General features: G+C 40.6%; 3 protein-coding genes across 9 annotated transcripts in view; all 3 read right to left on the minus strand.

Annotated features, from left to right (window-relative positions):
• Nucleotides 1–356: 356 nt before the first annotated feature.
• Nucleotides 357–9076, minus strand: si:dkey-229b18.3 (uncharacterized). 2 transcript variants are annotated; one of them, XM_068571953.1, is made up of 8 exons: nt 8762–9076; nt 7694–8114; nt 7375–7442; nt 6945–7173; nt 3151–5099; nt 2702–2914; nt 1564–1704; nt 357–1333 (listed from the first exon to the last, which is right to left on the minus strand). In XM_068571953.1, the coding sequence occupies exons 2-7, from the start codon at nt 8043–8045 to the stop codon at nt 1600–1602; spliced, it is 2916 nt and encodes a 971-aa protein (XP_068428054.1). In that variant the 5' UTR covers nt 8046–8114; nt 8762–9076; the 3' UTR covers nt 357–1333; nt 1564–1599. The 2 variants fall into 2 exon arrangements, with proteins under 2 accessions (XP_068428054.1, XP_068428053.1); XM_068571952.1 differs by having other exon boundaries at nt 2702–2917.
• A 1261-nt stretch (nt 9077–10337) lies between these two features.
• Nucleotides 10338–21461, minus strand: chaf1b (chromatin assembly factor 1, subunit B). 4 transcript variants are annotated; one of them, XM_068571945.1, is made up of 15 exons: nt 21225–21457; nt 19947–20014; nt 19418–19552; nt 18675–18807; nt 18411–18531; nt 17728–17831; nt 17507–17603; nt 17310–17394; nt 17017–17110; nt 16850–16919; nt 16667–16758; nt 16405–16564; nt 13444–14025; nt 11889–11977; nt 10338–10932 (listed from the first exon to the last, which is right to left on the minus strand). In XM_068571945.1, the coding sequence occupies exons 3-15, from the start codon at nt 19541–19543 to the stop codon at nt 10832–10834; spliced, it is 1854 nt and encodes a 617-aa protein (XP_068428046.1). In that variant the 5' UTR covers nt 19544–19552; nt 19947–20014; nt 21225–21457; the 3' UTR covers nt 10338–10831. The 4 variants fall into 4 exon arrangements, with proteins under 4 accessions (XP_068428046.1, XP_068428045.1, XP_068428047.1 ...); XM_068571944.1 differs by having other exon boundaries at nt 19947–20116; XM_068571947.1 differs by lacking the exon at nt 10338–10932 and adding an exon at nt 10975–11329 and having other exon boundaries at nt 19947–20116; nt 21225–21461.
• A 370-nt stretch (nt 21462–21831) lies between these two features.
• morc3a (MORC family CW-type zinc finger 3a) overlaps nt 21832–22755 on the minus strand; it is a 19634-nt gene continuing 18710 nt past the window's right edge. For 2 of the 3 annotated variants that reach the window (XM_068571942.1, XM_068571941.1), the window contains exon 19: nt 21833–22755. This exon is cut by the window's right edge and continues 701 nt beyond it. The gene's annotated coding sequence lies outside the window, so the exon portion shown is untranslated. The other variant, XM_068571943.1, reaches the window with a different exon arrangement.

Below are 22755 nucleotides of genomic sequence, written 5' to 3' on the forward strand. Positions count from 1 at the left end.
GCAAATACGCCCTTTTGAGAGGCTGGAACAACATGTTTTGCATTTTTGCTTGAAGCCAATAAATCACCATTATAGATTAATAACAGGTAAGATCAACTGTTTCAGCTCAACTTCTGTATATGAAGAACTCAAGACATGATATATGATAAGTCGTTCTAAAAAGGTGACAAGTTGTTACAAAATAATCAGTAGGCAAAAAGAAGTCATTTTTGGCAATATAATAATTATATCTCTACATAATGTCTTTATGGTTAAAATCATAAAAACTAAAAAAAAACGTCAAGAACATTGCCCTCGGTTCCTCTCAGTTACTGTACAGTGATAAAACATGTAATTAAAGCCACAATAACAGGACATAAAAGGCAACAATTTATTCAATATTTTAAGATAGCAAGAGACAGCTCATTTACTTCTAAAATCAATTTGTTAAACTTAAATATCTCTTAATGTGAACACATTGCATTTATTCAGTAGGAGGGAATTTTTAGTAGAGGAAGACGACGGGCGTCTTTTCTCGAATCAAAGTGGACGATTTCAATAAAACATCTTTAACGATACAGCGGTGTTGATTAAGAATCAGAAATTCACATTAAAAACGAGACATTTCCCTTTTCTAAAATTGGCAGCCATAGAAAAGACAGTTGACCACAAACGGCCTGCAAATACACATGCAGTGGTGTCACAATACCGGCCTGGAGTCAAATCCCCAAACCGCGGGCCATGAGAGATAAATACGTAAGGAGGGACCGACGGGTCGAGTCGTTTAAACGTTAGCACACCAAAAAAGGACAAAGACCCACTGAAGCACCCAAAAGACCGTCTCACTCCGAGGACCCCCGCCAACTTCAAGTATTCCATCCAGCACTTTCATCGCTTCAAGTTTTCCTCGGATTCCAAACCTTCAAATTTGATCACCACTTCTTAGATTTACAACATAAGCATTGATATAAGTGCACTCAAAATTCATCTATACATAGAAAAATAACAACAATTAGCAGTAATAGTTATAAGAATCACTTTACATTTCATTGTATACACAACTGTGACGTTAAATCATTTTATATACCGTGGCATCGCATTTCCCACCCCCTGAGTGTAATGTTCAAGTTTAACCTTCTGTTGCTACGGAAACGCAGACACGACCAGCAACCTAGGTTTGGTTATTTACTTAACGTTAGCGATAATTGACGGTCAGCAATTGATTAGAATCAGTTATGCCCTTTCACAGCCCATTTTGCTTGTGTGTGACAGATGCGTTATGTATAAGCTGCTGATCGATCACGTGCCTCTGGCGTCGGCCTGCTCGCCATGCCAGACACTGAAAGCCTTCATCCTGGAAGATATGGTGATAAAAAACAGTTGAGGTGGAAAAAATAAATCAATGTTTCAACACATGTGATCACAATGCACTGTAGTGCATCGACGGCATCTTTTGCAGTTAGTTTTAAGGATGCCATTAACAAATACAGATTCACTTTTTAGACGGCGTCACAAAAGACAAGAGACAAGCAAGCGATTATTTAAGCGGCTCAGCCTCAAATAAAAGGCGTCACGTTCACTCACCTCGTTCTCACGGCTCAAGCCGACCCTTCAGCTGCCTCAAGAACCAGCAGCAAGGCAGCTCCGACATTTGTACAACTTGGGGTCGTGAGTGCGGATGTGGTTTCGTACATTCCTCAGTCGAAAGAACATCTTACTGCAGAGCTGCAGCGCGAGGAGAGTCGGACAAAGGGTGAACGGCATATACACATCAACAGAGACGTGATATTGAAGACACCAGCGTGGCGTTACAGCAATGGTTTGACATTTTGAGAAGTTCGATTTCAACGACAAATATGAAGCTAGTCTGCACTCCCTGCTCCGGTTTCATATTCACCATACAGACATGTGTGGTACAAATCTACTAGTCTAACTCTATGCAAGGAAGGGAACAAGCATATTTACAAACTATTCCACTAGAGTAAAAATAGTAATACCACTACATGTTACTGAATAAAAGAGCACAAGTTTAAATCAGCTAAAATTACTTAAAAAGTACTCATTATGCAAATTAGTCTTGTCACTGAATCTTGATGGATAAAAAAAAATATTTAACTGGTATTACCAATTAATTTACTAGATTATACTCCGGTGTAGTACAGTATCCGATATAACAGAGATATATATCATTTTTGTCTTATATTAAATCAGTGCCACATTAAGAGGCCACTTAAACATTTCCCCATATTTCCTCCTCTCGCACACCATTGGCCAATTTATAATTGGCCAATGTTGTGCAATGGTGGCCGAGGTTCCTGATCCCCGTTTTACAGGCTTAGAAAATTATTCTTTAAGTAACTAGTAACTAACTACAGCTGTCAGGTAGTTGCAGGGTAAACATACAATGTATTTCTCTGAAATGTATTGGAGAACAACAAGTATAAATAGGCATAAAGACAAATACTAAAGTCAAGTACTTCATAAATGTACTGAAGTACATCACGAGTAAATTAATCTGCACAGAGTTGCAAAAGTCTGCACTTTTATTGAAACCAATCAACCCAGTTTTTTCAGATGAGAATCTCACCCAACCGGATTTAACTCTAAATCCTGTGGTATAAAGCTGGGTGAGGTTAAAATGTGCGGGGTTTCGGCACTTCAGGTCAGGATTTTGTATTCCTTAGAGTCGTGTGACTGCAGGTTAAGGAAGGCCAGTGCTTACCAAACATGGCCAGTGCTTGCCCTCGATGTGCCTGAGGCGATGCATGACTAGAGCATCACAGTTCTCGTAGGAGGTCGAGCACTGCACACAGTCATGGGCCGCTTTCGGGACTTTGGGGACTTGACTACGAGGCCCTCGAAGCTGCTTTAGTCTTGCCCGACGTACAGAATCCTGCATGACACAGCTCTTGCTGCTCGGAAGGAGATTACCTTGCTGCTGAAGATGCAGGAAAAATGACAAATAGTGGAGGATTTTACTCAAATTTAGTAAATCCAAGATACATCATATGCACGCAAAATCAAATGATGAGTAGTAAGCAAAGACACGTCAAGCTATAATGAATAAATTACTCTAAATATGATAGAATGCTGAGATATTTTCTGCTTTTTCCTGAATGCTTTATGATCCCTAAATAAATATCACAATTCATTGCCCTCCATTTCATCTACCTTTGTCATGGTCCTTATGGCCTTTGACCCGACAGATTTGGCCAGGTGTCGGGAGTTTGCCCTGGGCCTCTGAATCTTGCTTTGGCTTACGCTCTTCTCCTTCTTCACCATGGGCAGGGTAGTCGGCCCTCTGGCTCTCAGTGCCCTGTGGGGCGACTCCTCCGCTCCAAATTTCTCCCCAACTTGAGACACAGAGCGCGTCAAGCAGATATCGACGCTCTCCTCCTCTTTCTTCATTGGACCTCCTACAGGCCGACAGAAGCTGAAAAGAAAGCCAGAGTCCAGTAGTTTAATGGGTGGCTTGCTCTGGCGTTTGCCCAGGTCCGATGAGGGCGGATCAGAGTAAGGTATTCCAACTGGCACGGGATCGGCAGGCTCCTCTTTGATGACTTTGTACAAAGGATGGTTGTAAATGGATGGTGAAGACGCATGCTTTGAAAACTGGAGCCCACCAGGAACATTAACCTTCATTGTCGGTGTGGTATCCATCGCCCCAATTTTACACTTTGTCTTTGCCACCTCCCTTGTGGAGGTCCGCCTAAGCTTGGCCTTTGGTGCTGGTCGTCTGCTGTTGTAACGCAGCGTTTTGACCGTCGTTACGGTGACCTTATTTTTGGCTTGTGTCATGTGTGAAGGCAGCGATTCGTGAGGCGGGTAACCACAGTAATTGTTTGATGAAGGAGGAAAGCCTGAGACGAAATATTCTGTTGGTTCCGATTTGATCCTGACTGTGTTTCTCACAAGAGTTTTGTTGGTGTTGCGTCGCCGAAGCTGCTGGGTAGGACGGTGGGAACTGTCACCCTTCCTCACTGACCGTCTGAGTTCCCTCCCACCAAAGGAAGGCCTGGATGCAGGCTGGAACATGTCTGGCAACACACCTTGACTTCGCATGCTCCGGTCACTTGGAGGGACATATCGCGGGGTGGCCTTTTGCCTTTTTGCTGTCATCTGCTCTTTGCTGACTGGACCCACAGGCTTGGTCTTTACTGACTTATTGAAGAGGTGAGTGTTAATGGGGTTACAGAGGGGAAGTGAGAGGGTCAAAGTCTCATATGGTAATCCTGGGGAGGTGGAGCGTGGTTTCCTCCGCTTTGTCAGGGAATAGTTATTAGCCTTCAGTTTTCTCAGTCGTTTCTTCTGTCTCCAGCCAATTAGATCCTCTGGTCTGGGGAGCAGGGCGGTCCGTTGTAACCCAAGAACATTCATCAGCTTGTACTTCTCCTGTGCTCTTGCATGATCCTGTTCATCTTCTCCAACCTCCACTACTTCCTGCTTTACCCTCACAGGGCTCCGCACGGCGATCTTCGCAACCCTTGATATGGAGTTGCGAGGGAGCTGGGTGATGGGGTGAGGTTTTCTGTTTCGTCGTGGGCTCTCTGGCATGGGCAGCAATCTCTGAACCTCTTTGGCAGCCCCAGGAGTGGAGCGAAGAAGACGGGTGTTCGATGGCGATATCCGAGAGTAATTCTGTGACTGTTGGTTGGTTAGGGTGTGTCGAGGCGCTGTAGCTTTCTTGGAAGAGGGAGACTTGAAGTCCATGAGCTTCATTCGGTGTGAGGGGCTTAGAGGGAGCCCATTGTGGCCTCTGGCTTTCTGTGTTCTACGCAAGTTTCGTCTCGGACTTGCTTCTAAAGACTCATCTGGTGCATCTAGCGTTAGACTGAACCCGTTGTTCACATTTTTTTCTAATCCAAAAACCCTTTTGCTTTTGCCTTCCCTCCGCTGGCAGCAGCGCTCATGACATGTGTCAGCACAGGCTGAGGTAAAGTCCTTGCCAAGATGGAGTTTCTGCTCCTGCTCCTTCATTAGAGCAGAGCAGGCTTCCACTGCAGGCCACATACCCAGATGACGGGCCATGGCGATGACTTCAGGTAGGTCCTCCTGGCGAACACAGAGAGTGGAGGAGTAGGAGAAATCCAGCAGAGACAGAAGGCTGTCCTCGCTAAAACCTGGAGGGAGAAAAGGAGCCTTTAGTTATATATGCTGAACCCTGGTCAATCAGTAAGTAAGATGAAAGTGACTGTATAAACAGAGGATCAGAGAGACAGCAGGCAGAGTGGGAGCAAAGTATAAACATGATGGTAGAGACAATATAACAACTGCTTTAGTCAGGGCCACTTCTGCTCCTACCTGATGGCACACATCAAAGATATACGTGAACCAGAAGAAAGAGTATTGTCGTGGCCCCAATTCAGGGTCTGGATCCTCCAACTCCAAATTTCTAGATAAAATAAATATGTCGTACCGAACCGACAAGCCTGAACCGTTTCAAAAGGATTGGACACAGCTGAGACACACAGCCTCATGTTGCCTGAATGACCTGCGTTTTCATTGTTTGAATAATAATGAGCAATGAACCTCGTCAAGTTAGGAAATGTCATGTGACTTCTAGGGCTGTGCAGTATACCGATTTCAGTATTCCACATGGTATGAATTTTTCAATTACCACCATCCCAGTACATAGACACTACATCTGTTGTTGCTCTGCACCAGTAAGCATATTTAATTTTTCACAGTACAACACCGAGTGTGCAGCGAAGTTACTTACCTGTCAGGGTTCTAAGTTCAGTCATGGTGCAAAATTACACAGCTGAATTGCATGCTGGGACAGGCAAGTTGCCAAGCGGCGAACAGCTGTTTGTGTGGCATGTCTTCGGCTTTAGTCAATATCCCAGAATGCATTTTGGCACCAACAAACAGGGAACAAATGCGGACGCTGAATCAAAACTGAAAGTTGACAGTCTCTGAATACTACTGTTGTTGAGTCACAAAATGTATAATGTTTTCAGGCGGGAAGTTAGTTGTTTAAGTTTCAAATCTATGGTCGGTTTGTCAAGAATCAGCCTCATAAAAAGAGTTAGTGACCGTTTGAAGTTCTGCTCGTGGGACTGATGAGCTTCATCGCCACTGGGCCGTCAGTGCTCTGCTGCCGGCCGAGAGCAGCCTGATCTCGGCAGGACTTTTTTTAAAAGAGTCGCTTTTGAGCCATAAGCCATTTACTCAATACCAATACAGTAATATGTACTCTTCCAGTTTTTTTTGTATGCGAGCTACAACCAGCATGCAATTCGACTTTGTAATTTTATAAATGTACAATTATTAGTGTTACAAACTGTTTGTGTCACAAAGTGTTGTGTTCTTTAACATGGTTAAACCGCGTTAGTTGTGGGTTATCAATTGTTGTTATACAGTTAAATGCACAACTAAAGTTTGAACCATCACTGGAGTTAGAACCCTGTCACAAAAGTATCCCGTTGCACTTTCATCATTAACCTGTGAAAAATTATTTTGTATCCTGCACTTGTTACGGCTTAGCACGGCTTGCTGACGACACTACTGTGTAGTTGGCAGACGCCAAAAAACATACCGTGATATACTGTAAAACCATCAGAATCTTACAAAATACCGTGATATGAATTTTGGGCCATACTGCAATAGTTGTTGTAATCAATTTCCAAGCAGAAATGCCAAACAGTTCCTGGTATCAATTCTCAAATGTAAGGATGTTTTTCTTGGTCATAATTGATGGTCACTAAATATATTTGAACGTCACATTGAGCTCTGGATAAGTCTAAAGGGCATTTCTCATTACTTCATGGAATTTTGAAGAAAAAGGGAACATCAAATATTGATAACAGTCTCTTTTGAGGTACATGGATAAATATTTCATAGTGATTAACTTGCCTGATAAGTAAAAGAACAATTAAATGCACCTTTTTGGGGACATGGTTCAGGCTCAGCTTAAACAGAACAGCAGCAAAGTTTTCTGATGTCAGTTTGGCCTCTAATCTTACCAGTAAGATCTATGTCTGCTTTCATGCTCGAGTCCATTTCTGTGAAGATTTCTTGGAAGTGGTCGCTGACGGCCGCGAGGACAGCTCTGTGGGCAGCATAGGATCGCCCGTTTGTCCGCAGTGTAATATCACAGAACTGCCCCGCCTCCCGCTGACTCCTCAGCTTGCTCAGCAGGTCGGCGCTGTGTGACACCATCGTCTTTGTGACACATCCTCTGCCACCCGGCTCCTGTGAGGCAAAGACAGCAAGAAAGACGCAGATAGAGAGGCATCAATATAGGAATACAATGTGTGAGACATCCAAGTGTGAGAGCACGACTATGTGTGAATGAGAGCAAGAAATTGTTACCTCTAAATGGGCGAGATGCAGAACAATTTGAAAGGATGTGAAAGTTTGATCGTTAAAACAAATGCGGATCATATTACATGCCTGTGTTTTCTTGGTGTGCTGGCATTCTAGACAGCCCAGAACAAAATCTCTGATCTGAAAGTACATCCCTGTGAAGAGAATACAGACAACAATATAAATGGGTCCAAACTACTGAAAGCTTCAAGTGGATACATATAACAACAGCTGTCTATTCTGTGTGAGTAAATGTCTTCATCTTTGAGTGATTCAATCACTTTCAATACAAAAACTCTTTAGTTAGATAGAGATAACAGATCAGAAGTTGGTTGACAATGTCAGGAACTGCATACGGTATGTCCTCCAATTGTGTCAGATGTAAGACAAGAAGGGAAGTTCATACCTTCCCACCAGTAGTTTTCAGCCACGCATTTATAAGTCTCCTCCAGGGAGAGGTGGCGCTGGCCGAGCCGCCGCCGGTGAAAGGTGGAGAGGGCCTCGTGTCTCCGACCCTCATCCAGAACCTCCCGGTAGTTGACAAAGCCCTTCTCCAGCTTCTTGCGGTACAGCAGCCCGTCTATCATGTCGAAGTTGGGCGACCACCGTCCGGGAAGTCCACGCCCTGTCGAGTTCCCGGCTGACTCCATCCCTCCGGCTCTCGCTCCGTCCCCGTCCCCTTCCGACCGAGATTTGGACGGAAAACCAGTCTCAGCCTTCGCGTTACGGGTATCGGTGCGGTTGCATTTACCGGCCATTTTAATAGGTTTTATACTCTGATGCGTGTTTCACTTCATCCAGGTTTAGGAGGACCGCATCCGCCTTCTCTGTTTGAAAGTTAAACAAAACACACCCAGCGACGTTACTGCTGTGCTCGGGCTGGGTTTGCCAAAACTTTACCCACCGACCTGAAACAAAGTCCAAGTGGATGCGGTGACAGACAACAGACAACAGACCCCGACCCCACGATATAAGCCCGCTACCCCCCCTCCCTCCAACAGTCGGACATATTCTTAGCCAGCTAGCTCAAATCAACCCCAGATTCTCATCTTTTAAAAACTCGTTTTCTTACGAAGAAAGTCCCCACCAGATGGGGGTCAGCAGCATTTCACGAAAGGGTCCCGCTGCGTAACGCACCCCAACTGTCAGTGCGAGCATCACGTCTCACTCATAACAGTTGTGGCGAACATCCCTCTAAAACAACAATCTAGCTTTTGGTCATATTAGTTTTTTTAATGCGGCGTCGATATAATATATGTTCGCCCGTCCATAGGGGCGTGACGTGGGGTAATGGATGCAGTCGAGGGCGAGTATCGCGCCAACAAGACAAGTGATGTAAAGTCACCAGTTTCCCAGTGACCACGGGAACGGGTTCACCGTCACCCGAACCAACACCAAAACCAGCAGCTTGCCTCCCATCCACCTCAGGGGTCGGGAGTGGCCTCCGGGGCGGGATGACGGCGGACAGCCTCACCTCTGGCGTTAACTTGAGATTTCTTTTCGACAACTCGAGTCGGAAGCAACATGATGACGCAGCTATCGGCTCAGCATCGCCAGTTGAACGGTCCGAACAGCGAGGTTGTCTCGTCGACGAGACAAAAATGTGTTTTGTTGACCGGCGGGTCCCCTCAAAAGCGACACAACAAGACGTCCGGTACAGTTGGTGCCGCTCCCGTGGCCGCAAAGACAGTCTTGGCAGTCAAATTTTCCAATTTCTTAAACTCGTAACCTTCTGTTTATTGCTAATCAGCAGCCTAACAGAAACGAATCCTCCCCGCCTTCACACAAAGACCATTAGCAGAAGCTTTAAAGAGATTCTACCAGGCGACATATGATTGGCTGACAGAGCTGCCATTCACATTAGTTTGTCTTCCCGTTGCAGCAAGGTAGGTTGTTCACGCACGCCAGTAAACTAGTATTTGCTTCCTCGCTGCACAGTCAAGCTAAATAATGATATCATCAGAGTATTTTTCTCCCCTCTGAAAACACAAATATTCTGACATTTAGTTAATCCAAATGAACCTGACGTTATTTAGCTAAAACAAACAGCATCTAATCATCTCAGATTGTAAATTGTTGTCACTAACATCTTAAATCAGTTACAAATATTGAATTACAGTATTTATTTTACAATTGCTTTGGCTCAGTTTTTACAAAACTTTTAACACAATGTGTATTGTCGTCAAAATTTCACATGAAACAGAAAACATCTGTATCTAATTTATACATCACCCATTCACCTATGTCAACACTAAAACAATGTATGTTTAATAATGAATTTGTCATTTTAGCATAATAAAAAAGAATACTGCTGTCAAACAGTATTAATCCAGCCACAGCAGTGATAATCTCTTTAAGAGTATACAATGGTCATGACAAATATATAATATAATGTATGTAACATTGACTTTCATTTAATACATTGAATATGGTGTACTTTGGTTAATATAGGAGATAACCTCTGGTCTCATTTTACACCACAGTAACTTCTACATTCATAGAAGGCCAACATGCCTGCGGTGGTACTTCACTACATCAGTTTGCTACTTGTATTTGCCACCTTGTATGTTTTTAATTCAACAGCAAACCTCAGTGTATGCTAATTACTTGTAAATTTACAATCCTTATAGTATTTTCTAATCACATGTACATATACAGTAATCATTGAAAATACATAAAGCAAATATATTTAGTGATCAAATAGATTCAATATTTATCCACCGGTTTTTTAAGCAAAATGTAGATCTTCATGTCAATTAAATGCTATAAAAATAATATTATAACATTTACAGTCATACATTTTTTTAAATCTTGGCAACAATCTTTAATGTATCAAGACAAATAGCCATACATATTATGGATGTACATCTACTCAGCAAACATTGCAGCATTGTTTGCCAACAGGCAGTATTTATTCTTCTGTACATCAGCCTGGTTCTCACAAGGATCGTAAAGACGGCTGAAGAGATGTACGCCTGAAATCAGTTCAGGCTTTGTACAAAAAAAAGTTAATTAATAATGGTTCTGCTAATTAAAAAACATTCACTATATACAAAACATTCTTTATTAGGCAGTGAGAAAAAAGACAATTGTTAAGTTTACACTCAAGCTGCTACGGGATGCATCACAGTAAGACTTAGGTTGTGTATTCAAAGCTCTCACAAGACACTAAACCTAGAAATCCTTGTGTTTTTTCTTCAGGTTTTGAGCTGTTTCACATGTTTTTTAAAGAAATGACAAACCTTCCCTTTTGTACAACCACACTTGAGCATCTACATGCAAAACAAATCAAATATAATACAAATACCTGTTTACTGTATGATACAAAAACACAACTAAAATAAGCGTTAGTTCAAAGACACTTACTGCAATGTGGCTGGTTTTATAAGAACTACATTATGTGGGGTGACAGCTTTTCTCGTTAAATAAAGTACAGCCCATGTCGACCAACATTGAGGTGCATCCAAGAGGATTCTCTGCGTTTCATCCTCTGCTGTATGTGCTCTTGTCTGATATCACAGCACCACACTGGTCCCATTAGACACTAAGTCTGGGTGGCACTGGTCTTTACTGGGGGCTCACCGGTCTTCGGCCGTTTGGACTTTGGAGGCTGGCACACTGGTTCAGTGGGAGGTGACGGGCGTTCTGCAGAAATACAAGTGACTGAATCAGTGATACAAGTGCTCCACATGACAGCCTGGCTCTGTCTGCCTTCTGTTGTATTGTAAGAAACCAAATGTAACAAGTCAGTCATGTAGCAGATTAACACACTGGTCATGAACATGTTAAAGTCAGGGCACCACTTTAAGTATTGGGTCTAATAGTTTGGATTTGATGCACCGATCTGGTCTGCAGTATAAAATAAGAGTCCGACAGAGAGAAATATGAGCAGAGATATTAATATACAGACTTTAAACGAACCCCGAGGTTAGTCGAATATATTGCAAAGACAACACAAAAGCGATGGTAGGTTTTATGTCCGCTGTAAATGCTGATTACAGTTCACAGATCCCTGGTTCAACTTCATTCGACTGTCCTTGCCCTAGAAAAACATAATTTTAGTTTAGGGTGTGTTAACTTTCAGTTTTTACCCCTAATCAGAAGCCAATGGTCAAAAACAAATGCAAACGGTAATATTATTTAACCTAAGAGTTTTTACACTTCTGCTTTTCTGACAAGGTGTAGAAAAAAGGGCAGACAACATTTAAGTGTTGGATAAATTAGGTTTATCAAAGCACAATTTCTGCAAAAAAATTCACAGATTACAACTAGTAATGCAGAAATCTATTGTCCTGGATCTGTATTGATCAGATTCTTCCCAGATGAAATGGAGTGGGGACCCCTCAGCAACCCCTTGCCTTATGCTACTTCTCATAAAATGATTGTAAGGACTTCATTACAGGAATATTGGTTTTGAATTGTGAAAAAGAGAGTCCTGGCAGGGGGTCTTTGCTTAGTATGGTTGGATATCCTTTGTTGAGGTGATGTTAGATCGATACATCATGACAGAAATTAGAATGAGGTGGGTTCAGGATTCTCATATTGTTTTATTTTTGTGATATTTGCAACGTGAAGGACAGCCGCCAAACTAGTACACTCACCATGTTTGGCCTTCTCAGTGGCGGAGGGAGCGCGAAAGAGTGAACTGATAGCTGGAGATCGGGATGCAACGGGAGTCAGAGACACTCTCCTGTACATGAAAAGGATGAACGATATAGAGGCTTCAAGCATGAGAAATCACACAAGCACAAGATACGACAGTAAATTGTACTCTTCTACACCATGAATCACGTCCTCTTTTGTTAAATTTCTCTTTTTTTCTTCCGATTCAGTCTAATTGACAACGAGCAAAACTGGTCAACACTAGCCACGGCAAACATGAGTTACAGATATAAGACAAACACAAAAGCACGTGCAGACCTGCCATTGTCTCACACAGTCTAGCAGTAATTATTTTTTAAAAGTCAGTGGGGGGTCCAAGGGATGCCTCTTTACCAGACAGGCTTTGTTCTCACTGCAGTACAGGCACATGTAAAACGGACAAAAACATCACAGGACCACTCCAGCTATTCTCCTATTTTCCTGCATTTTTTAAAATATATTGAACCCATTTTGATGATCGCCATGTTTTTTTGCGTTAAGTACTCATTTAAAACTACATCTTTAGAGATAATCAACTTAGTTACTTTAATCATTAGGAGGAGGACACAGTATACTCTGTGTATTACTTCCTAAGTCTGGCGTCATTTAAAAATATTCAAGGCCATTCTAAAACACAGCATGCCCATGTGACCACAGTGAGGTGTTCACTCCGCCGGTTTCTTGACAAATTTATGATTGAATTAAAAATACCACAATCAGCCCCACCAAAGCACTACTCAGAGTTTAAGTGTTTTAAATTTCATCTCAAAACACATTTATCCTCAAAAGAAATTCTATATACCTGATTTGGCCTTTTACAAATGTAACTAGTCTTTGATTAGAATATTTATTAAGACGCTTCATGTAGCCTTTTCTTTAGGAATTGTGTAACACTTAGTTGTAAATGTGCTCTATGAATAGTTTTACTTAATAATTATGTAAATAATAAAGCTATGAATAGTTTTACTAAATACTTAGGTAATAATGTGTACAATTATTCATAGCTATATTATTTACATATGTAAATAGTATAGCTATGATGTTCCAAACATCTTTCATATGAAAATCACAAAAATTACTTAAGTGGTTTTGACTTTGTGCACTTTTTTTACATGTGTGAGTGTCACATGAATTCTGACACAATTAATGAAAACACATCCACAAGTGGTACATCCAAAAAAAGTATGATATGCACGAATGCTTGAACGATTAATTCATTGGCCGTTAATAAGCTGCACATAGATAAAAGAATTTGAGCAAAACAAGCAGTTTGAAGACGTCACCTTGGGTCATAAGAAATGGTGATCTCCACATCTTATTATTTGCTGAAACATGTCATTCAAAATACAATTAGATGTTTAGTCAATAATCCCCCCCCCCCCCTCCAACCACCTCATACACACACACACACACGCATTTCTGTGAATGTACAGAAATGCTTTAAATACTTCATATATAATAAATGAATTCTCTTTCACTCACTGACAGAATCAAACATAACTACTTTGGCATTACCTTGGGGTGGGCCCCTTTGGGGTTGTTGCACCTTTAGGAGTGGTGGAGCCAGCATTATTAGTACTGTTGTGGGCTTTGGGGGTGGAGGGAGTGAAGGGGCCAATGCATGGCTGTGTTGTGGAGGAGTTGGTAGGGGTAAGAGGGGTGACACAGGGTTGAGGAGGAGAGGGTGCTCTGGTGCTTGCAGGTGTTGGAGTCTGAGGTGCTGAAGAAGCTGTGGTCTTAGCGGTAGAGGGCTTTCCCCAGCCCTCCAGGGTGTTGAGGGTGATCCGACGGGGCTGAGGTTTTGACTTGGCACTCGGGGTGCTCTTCTTCTCCTCTGGGGGGGTGACAGAGGGGATATCTTTGCAAAGGCTGGTTTGGGATGTGGGAGTCGGGGCTGAGCTTGGCGTGTGGGTCAAAGGAGACAAGGTCCTAGCCGCTGAGGACTTCTTGCCCTTTTTCTCAACACCACTGCTCGGGACAAAAACCTCCAGGGTGGGGGGCTCCTTCAGGGATGTGCCCAACTCCCCAGGAGAGAAAGACAGGAAGGAGCAGTAGCCGTCTGTGGAGGACACGGCCAGGAAGGAACCGTCACGGGACCTAAAGATGATACAATATAAACACATGTCAGCAGGTGGAAGGCTAAAACACATGGTTCAAGACATCTTAATAGGATGGATTCATTTGTGTCCAGGAAGCTGCAGCACCTCCTGTTTTGTCTTCAACACATGACTGGCTGTTGTGCTTCTGTGAAAGAAGGTCACAATCTCTCTGATCTTTGCACTCCACAGCACTGCCTTTGCTTCCTGAGATGCTGGATTATTGACATGGGCAAAGCACCCCATCTGTGGCCCTAGCCTAGCAGCATTACCTATATTCCTGGCAATGTCAGTAGTCACAGGAATATTTACATTAGTTTTCAACTCTGTTCAGCCTGAAACGTCTTTTAAAAAAGGAGGAAATGCAGCTTTCAGGCAGTATAGCGATGAAAGCATTAGGTATTCATGAAAATATCATACAACTTTTAAGTCTGGTGTTCTGAGACACCCCTTCTTGATGAAATTGAAAACCAAATGAATTCTTTAAGAAAATCTAGTTTTCAACTCTGTTCAGCCTGAAACATCTTTTAAGAGCATAAAATGAGTAAATGCAGCTTTCAGGCATTATAGTGATGAATGCATCAGGTATTCATGAAAATATCATACAACTTGTAAGTTTTTCTTCCATGTTGGGAGAGGCAGATAGTGCGTTGGCCGTTACATCGTCTGGGAGAACATTATATTTCACACAATTTAGGCTGCATTTTAGTTTCCAAATGCAATATAATATTATTCCGACGAATTGTTCGGTTAGATGTGTATGTATTTGTATATAAATACAACTATTATTTCACAACATCCACAAGTTAATTCCTACAAATGATGACTATTAGGGCTGGGCAAATTAACACGTTAAAGTGAGATTAATCTGGCAATCCTTTAATGGCGTTAACTATTTGATCATGCGTTAACTGCAAGTTTGTTTTTTTATACATTATTTTCTTTTTGCAGTGGAGGGCTTATCGCTATATATATATATATATATATATATATATATATATATATATATATATATATGTATGTGTATATATATATATATATATATATGTATATATATATGTATATATATATATATGTATATATGTATATATATATGTATATATATATATATGTATATATATATATATATATATATGTATATATATATGTATATATATATATATATATATGTATATATATATGTATATATATATATATATATATATATATATATGTATATATATATATATATATATATGTATATATATATATATATATATATATATATATATATATATATATATATATATATATGTATATATATATATATATATATATATATATATATATATATATATATATATGTATATATATATATATATATATATATATATATATATATATATATATATATATGTATATATATGTATATATATATATATATATATATATATATATATATATATATATATATATATATATGTATATATATATCTATCTCCAGACGGCATAGTTCAGACCTGGGCGTCTTACGGCTCACCCAGTCTGGCCCGCGTGAGGTCAACATGAAAAATAAATAAGATGCACGCCATGAATGAAATACGACACTGCTTTTACTTTGCGCGAGTGCTTCCGTGTTGACAATTTGAGCCTGACGTGAAAGCACGTATTGTTATGTAGCTTTTGTTCTCAACAAGCAACAGGACAGCAACAAGCAGCTTGGTCAAAAGCTTCGTCAAAAGCTTCGACCATGCGCTCACACACCGGCAGGCTCCACGTCCAGACTGAAAGTTAATCATGCATGCGCAAAGCTCCTGACCCCGTCTGTCTGATATGGCAGAGCACTTTAAGGGATCACTTCTGAATCTTTACTCTTCTCTCAAAGAGGAGACCTGTCCTCACATCACAAGATGTTCAGTGCAACTTGTTCAAGCCAACACAGGCTTGACTTTTCTTACTGAGGAAGAAAAACTGAACTGGAAAATATGAAAAGCACTTATTGCTTTTGTATAAAGTGAAACAATTGCTGGTCTTCAACATACATCTTTAAGGTAAGCAACAGACTGAACATGGACAATATAAGGAGTGGCCTGTCCCTCACAGGCACCCTTACTACTGAACAGTACCTGTTCAGAAAAAAAAGAAAACAGATTTATAAACTATATATGTATGTATGTATGTATGTATGTTAACTTGCGGTTGCTCCAGAGTGCCTGTTATATTGTTCTGATAACATTACTTTAAAATAAAAGCGTGCAATACACTAGTTTTTACTTCAATATTGAATTTGGCGCATGATGCGATTAATCGCAGAAAAATAATCAGTTAACTTTTTTTCAACTTTGCCCAGCCATGACTACCCAAAAATGTGCTCCCTAAGCAACAAAAGAAGACAGTTTACCATGTAAGATCGCTCAGTGTGTGGTAATGGATGTTAGACACCAGGCCGAAAGGAATAGTCTGCTGCGTGTCATATAAAAAGACGGAGTCCTCAGATGCCACAGCAAACACCATGCGGTACGGCAACTGCAATACGTTGGGAAGAACCTGAACTGAACCATCTGCAGAGGAGAAATGGTAAAACAAATGGTGTAGACAATTTTAAAAAAGGGAGGTCTTCATTATCATTGTTGTCTGTTAACTAATGGTGCGCATGTTCTTGCCTTCTTCCGTCTTGGTCCTCAGTTCAAAGTAGACAGGGCAGCAACGTACAGCCAAAGTAGCTTTACTTGGACATGGCAAGTGAGCAATAGGCCTAAAACACAGTTGTATGAAAAATTTGCGGAAATACGATAGCCAGAAATCAATCGGAAAACAGTTATGGCACAGCATGTCATAGAAGTTACCTCTTGAGGCTCTTCCTGGAAAAGATGTAGGTGGCATTTATGATATTCTCTCCAAGCTCCACACATCCAGCTGAGGTTACAAAAGGTGACAACCAAAGACGGGAATTATATTATATAATTGATTTTTAACTAAAACAATAAAATGTAACCAGATAAATGGCGGGTACCTGGGGCGAGCAAGAAAGATCCATCAGGTGTGAAAGAAAGTCGTCGGAAAAACGACCTCATGCTGTCATCGTGGAACATTCGGTACTGCTTGACCTACAACGATGAAGAGAAATGCAGCGCCAAGAGTGTGAGTTATACGTCTACCTCACTTGGCCTCAGGGTGGATTCATAATTTAAGACTGCATAGGGAAGACAAATATGTCTCGGTCAACCAAACAGGAGCATAAATGAGAACAGAAAAAGCTGGTTTCATGTAAAATAATCCCAGAATGTACATGTAATTTCTACTGACCTCTCCTTCTGCAAGTGGCCCAGAGCTCATCTTACTGATACAGAAGGCTTTCTTTTTGGTGTGAGTGCTGTACACACGCATCAATCTGATGGGGGAGGAAAATACATCTTAAATAGGAAGCAAACACATTAATTTGAGGAAGATGAGATCCACCATGAGGCCATGAGGGATCACCATGTCTGAATCTGTTTATCTACCTGTCACTGCTGAGAGTGGCTACATATTGCCCCAGAGGATCCCAGGTCACCCCCTGCACGTAACTCTTATGGTCATTCAAGATGCACAGCTTCTGTCCTAAACACAAAATAAGATATTCTCTTATGCATTTTACAGTATGCTGTGGATTCATGTAACAAAAAAAAATACAAATATAACAGATGAAACTGAATGGAAGACACATATCTGAGTCTTAGCAAACCTTTGTTGATGTCCCACATAATAGCAGTGTTATCAACAGAGCCAGACACCATGAAGTTTCCATCCCGTGTCCAGCAGATGTCATACACGTCCTCGATATGTCCCCTGAAGAAAAGTCAAAGAAGAAATGTCTCTGTAAAACCACACTATTGCTACACATTTACGTCAATCAGATAGAAAATTTCCAAATGGAATAAACAAGTAGCTCTTGATTCTCTAGTAATTTAATAGCAATAATAAAAAAAGTAATAATTCTCTTTTCAGTCCATTATCCAAACCACTTATCCTATTTAGAGTCGCTGAAATGTTGTCTAAGCTTAGTGATTTTAAGTGTTGAGCAAGACATTAATATGTGTACAAAAAACCTTGCCTGGTAGTTTTTAATACAACAAGGCAGATATATCATATTTGTGGGGATCTGCAGGAGTCCGTAAACCTGGAAATGAGTTTGCATTTTTGCACTTCCAGTTCCCTCAGCTCAAAGTAAATGGGTGTTTGTTTTTGGTTGCATGAAATAAGGTATGTTGTTAGAACAGGCAAGCAGAAGAGCTTTTAACGTTTTGTTCAACAATATGAAATATCAGTAAATACCCCCTATTGTATATTTTAAAGTTATTACATGTCTTTAAAAAAGGTAACAAGTCGTTAATGACCAAAAGCCATAACATTTTGAAAGTTGTTTACCTTAATGTCTTGACCACCGACCAACTCTCCTTGTTCAGCTGAGCATCTTCCTCCTCCTGAAACATGGGTGCCGGCTCAGGCTCCTTTGAGTCATTGAGCTTCCACAGCAGAATTGCCGCATCTGTGCAAAATAAAAATCAAACAATTCCAAGAGGCAATTGTATTTAAAACATCTGTTCAGTTTTGAGATTAGCACCATCAGTGTATTTCAGATACTGACATTTTTCATCTAACATATGTGTACTACTACAATGTGTGACATACCGTCTCCTCCTGAGGCAAGCAGCTCTCCATTGGGGCTAAAGCGCACTACGTTGACAGCCTTGGTGTGTCTAGCCAGATTAGAAAGAAACTCCACCACCGCCTTCCCATCTGGGCCCCTCTCCACCCGCCACAACTGCATCAACACCAGGGCAAAAAGTAATTAAACACACAGTCTGTGAATCAGCTGTGACAAAATACAGCTTCAGGTTAAACCATTTTTTACTTACTTTTTACTCAATGTAATACTTTGTAAACATCTGTGATTTGGAAGTTATTAAAGTAAACTACAGTTCAAAGGATAATTGTTTTAAGGTAAACTGAAATTGTGTTAAAATGTTATTTTATTTGTAATAATTAAAACATGTTTTTTTTGTGTGTTTTTTTTACATCAATAGGTATTTTACCAATTGATGTATGTTTGGTGGTACAGATGTTGTCGAACCAACAGGAGCGAATTCCGCATGTGACACATTCACCTATTTGAGGTCCAGGAAATATTTTTTGAGGATGTCAGTAAGAAATTGTCCTCAAAATAAAATCACTATTGATCCTACACAACGTTAATCATGTTTTTACAGTCAGATAACGTTTGCTCTCCCTTGTCTATGACACTGTGCCCTTCCTTGACAAATGATTATTCACAGGTGTAGGTGGTTAAAGTGATTATTGGTCTAACGCCTATGTTTTCATAGAAAATTGTTGGTTTATTAATGCATTGGCCATGTCCATCCACCTCCACTCACCCTGACTGTCGTGTCCACTCCAGCTGTGGCCAGACGATGAATGCGTCCATCGGGGCTGTGCTGGAAGTCCAGACTGTAGACCGGCTCCTTGTTGTGCCACGCGATCTCACACGTTACCACCTTCATTGTTTATATCTGACAACACAGGAGGGATTTAAAAAAAAAATGTGACAACGTTAATCCTGACAGTTTTCAATGGACCAATATTAGCAAGCAGCTAACGAAACCCAGACTGTCATCTACTCATGCTGAACACTGAGCCCGTGTGAAAAGTTACAATAAACAAGAATTTGATAAAAACGACGTACTTTGGCCACATACGTCACTGGAAGTTAATGCCACAAGTAGCTAACACCGTTAGCAACTCATTTCGCGGGTCTGATAGGCGGAAGTGTGGCTAAAATTACAAAATGTGCAACTCGACAAGAGCTGTTGTTTGCTGATAAACATGTTTGTTACACATACAACCGACTCCTATCTATTTATTGTTGGAACTGAAGCTCATTCGAGATAAATTATAGTGTCTTACCTCCCCTGTTGTCTAGCTGGAGACTAATTTCCCGCGTACAATTCGTTCCAAACTTCCGGTCGAATAGGCTGCAGTGATTGGACGGAACCGCGGAGAGGGAGGAGTAGATCTGTCTTTACCGTGGGTTACCCTCATTGTGTTACTAATGTACACGTTTGTTAATATTCCCCCTGTAAAACAGATTCATTTAACCGAGTTATCTTTAGAAACCGTTTAATTATGGTGTCAAAGTAGAAAACTACCGAAGCTAAACTCGTGCCCTTTCCCATGGGGAATATTATATTCACGTCAAATCAAGAATACTGTACAAATTATTATTATTCACTTATTAACCTGTAATATAGTTTATGCGATTCTTATTGAGCTGGTAGTTGTATGTGTGTCATTAGAGACTTTTTAAAACAAATAATTAATAAACTAATTTCATTTTTTTGTCAAATGTGATGTAAATTTGGTCTTCCGCATGTCAACCCCACACTGTATTTCATTCTGAGCCCCTCCAAAGTCTTATTGAACTAGGTTGGTACTAAGTTGCTATTTTATTACACAAGATACTGAGAGCTCATGTATACTCATGCTGATGCAAGGTCTCGGGACAGGGATGTCATACAGATTGTAAAGCCCTCCGAGGCAAATTTTTTATTTGTGATTTCGGGCTATACAAAATAAACTGAATTGAATTGATGCCACTACCATTGGACACATCACCAGACCGTTAAAACAAATGTTACAATCACCAGTGTGTTACAGAAAAATGTACAATGGTCCTCAATGATATCTAAAATCAGCATAAAGTTTAATGTCTATGTGTGTGATGGTTACTTTGTGCGTCTGTTCAAATCCGAATACATCTAATTTGTTCTCTCTGGCAAAACAAAGAGATAAGCCTTTCTAAATAAATAAAGTTTAACATTACATACACATTTCTAAGTCACACACCACAGTGTGATTTACAAACCTGTCATAATCTGACACTATAGTTTGTGTTAAGATAATGTATTGTTCAGGGGAGAAAGTATTAGCCTGCAGGTAGAAAAGGCTGATTGAGTCCTTGATCATCGTCAGTGGTGTAATGAAACCAAGTATGTTTACTCAAGTACTGTATTGGAAAATTTAAAGTAATTGTACTTTAGTTAATAATTTCCATGTTATACTTCTACTCCACTTGACTACATCTTGGACAACATCTAATATTGTTCTTTGTACCCCACTACATATTTTTCACCTTTTTTCCTTTCCGAGTATTATTAGTAGTTATTATAAATCAACAACACTCACTATTGACAACAGCCCTGGCGTAAACGGGGGCTCAGCCACGCCTCGAAACTCCAGTCCTCAAGATGCCCCAACCACTGACATAAAGATCAAAGAGGCGCCTCGTTCAGACTCCAAGGCAGACAAGCAGCAAATGGAGATTATCAAGGATGGTGGAGAGAAAGAGGAACTTGGTGAAGTGGAGGGACATCCAGAAGTAAGAATCAAGACAATGGAGAAGCAAATCACCTCATCCTTCTGCCCGATATCGACGTCTCCGAAGAGTCCATCCACCGTGACTGTAAAGGCAGAACCAACAAGTGCCCCCCTTGGTTCTAGCCCTGCACGTGGAAGGTACAGGAGGTCAGTTCTTCCTGGAGGAGCAATGTTCATGCCTCAGTACATGTTTAATTCCAAGGCCACCAGCTAACTGATGTATTAATATTTTACATTCTGAAATGTATTAAGTAGTCAAGATGAGCTCCATTTTTTACTAGCTGCAGCATTCATGATGCTTAAACAACAATGCATTAATACAACATTTCTGTTTGGGGATTTAAGTATATTATTATGCTAAAACGTTTGTAGTTTTACTTTAGCAATATCCTGGATGTAAGATTTTTACTTGAAAAGCAGTATTTTTACACTGTGATGTTCATATTTTTATTTAAATAAAAGATACATTCATACAACAATGATCATGGTTGCTTATTAAACATTGCTCAAACAAGCAGCACAGCTTTTTAGTTTGTGTCACTCAGAAATGTACTGGAAGTCAAGAGTCATATCTCCTGTTTGGCCCTCCAGAAGGTTCACCAGGACACCAATGATAATGTTCCACAGAGCTTTTCCCTCGCAGAGCAAAGACAGAAAATGTAAAAATGTATTTAATAGAAAACATAAAATATGCTTTAATTTATATCAACGAGAAAACAAGTCACGTTCAGCGTAAAACAGAAACAAAATCAGATACAGAGCCCATTTGTGTGGAAAACCTTAACAAAGCAGTGGACTTCTATGATTCCACCCAAAATGTGACCAGCAAAGTGAATGGCCTGTAACATGTATTAATGTACACTGTGGTTGTATTGATGCATCTGTACATTTTATAACAGTTTTCATCAGTTATCTTTCAGATAAAGAAAGAGTGCAGAGCGGCTCATAGTGTTACATTTATGTATAACAATAAAAGAACTGATTAAAAATAAATACACTTTTATCTCCCATAATCACCAAAACTGCCTTCTTTCACCTCAGGAACATTGCACGCCCTGTCCTCTGCCACCACCGAAATTCTCATCCATGCCATCATAACATCCAGGCTCTACTACTGCAACAGCATCCTCTATGGCTCACCCACCAAAATCCTCATTACACTTCAATATGTCCAAAACTCTGCTGCCCGACTGCTCTCCTCCACCCGACGCCACGATCATATCACCCCGGTCCTACACAACCTCCACTGGCTTCCGGTCAAGTACAGGATAGACTTTCAACTGCTTCTCATCACCTACAAATCCCTAAACAACCTGGCCCCTCCCTACTTTGCTGACCT

This window comes from Clinocottus analis, unplaced genomic scaffold (genome assembly GCF_023055335.1).
Source record: "Clinocottus analis isolate CAN_PGR_092001 unplaced genomic scaffold, fCliAna1.0.p SCAF_12, whole genome shotgun sequence".
Lineage (NCBI taxonomy): Eukaryota > Metazoa > Chordata > Actinopteri > Perciformes > Cottidae > Clinocottus > Clinocottus analis.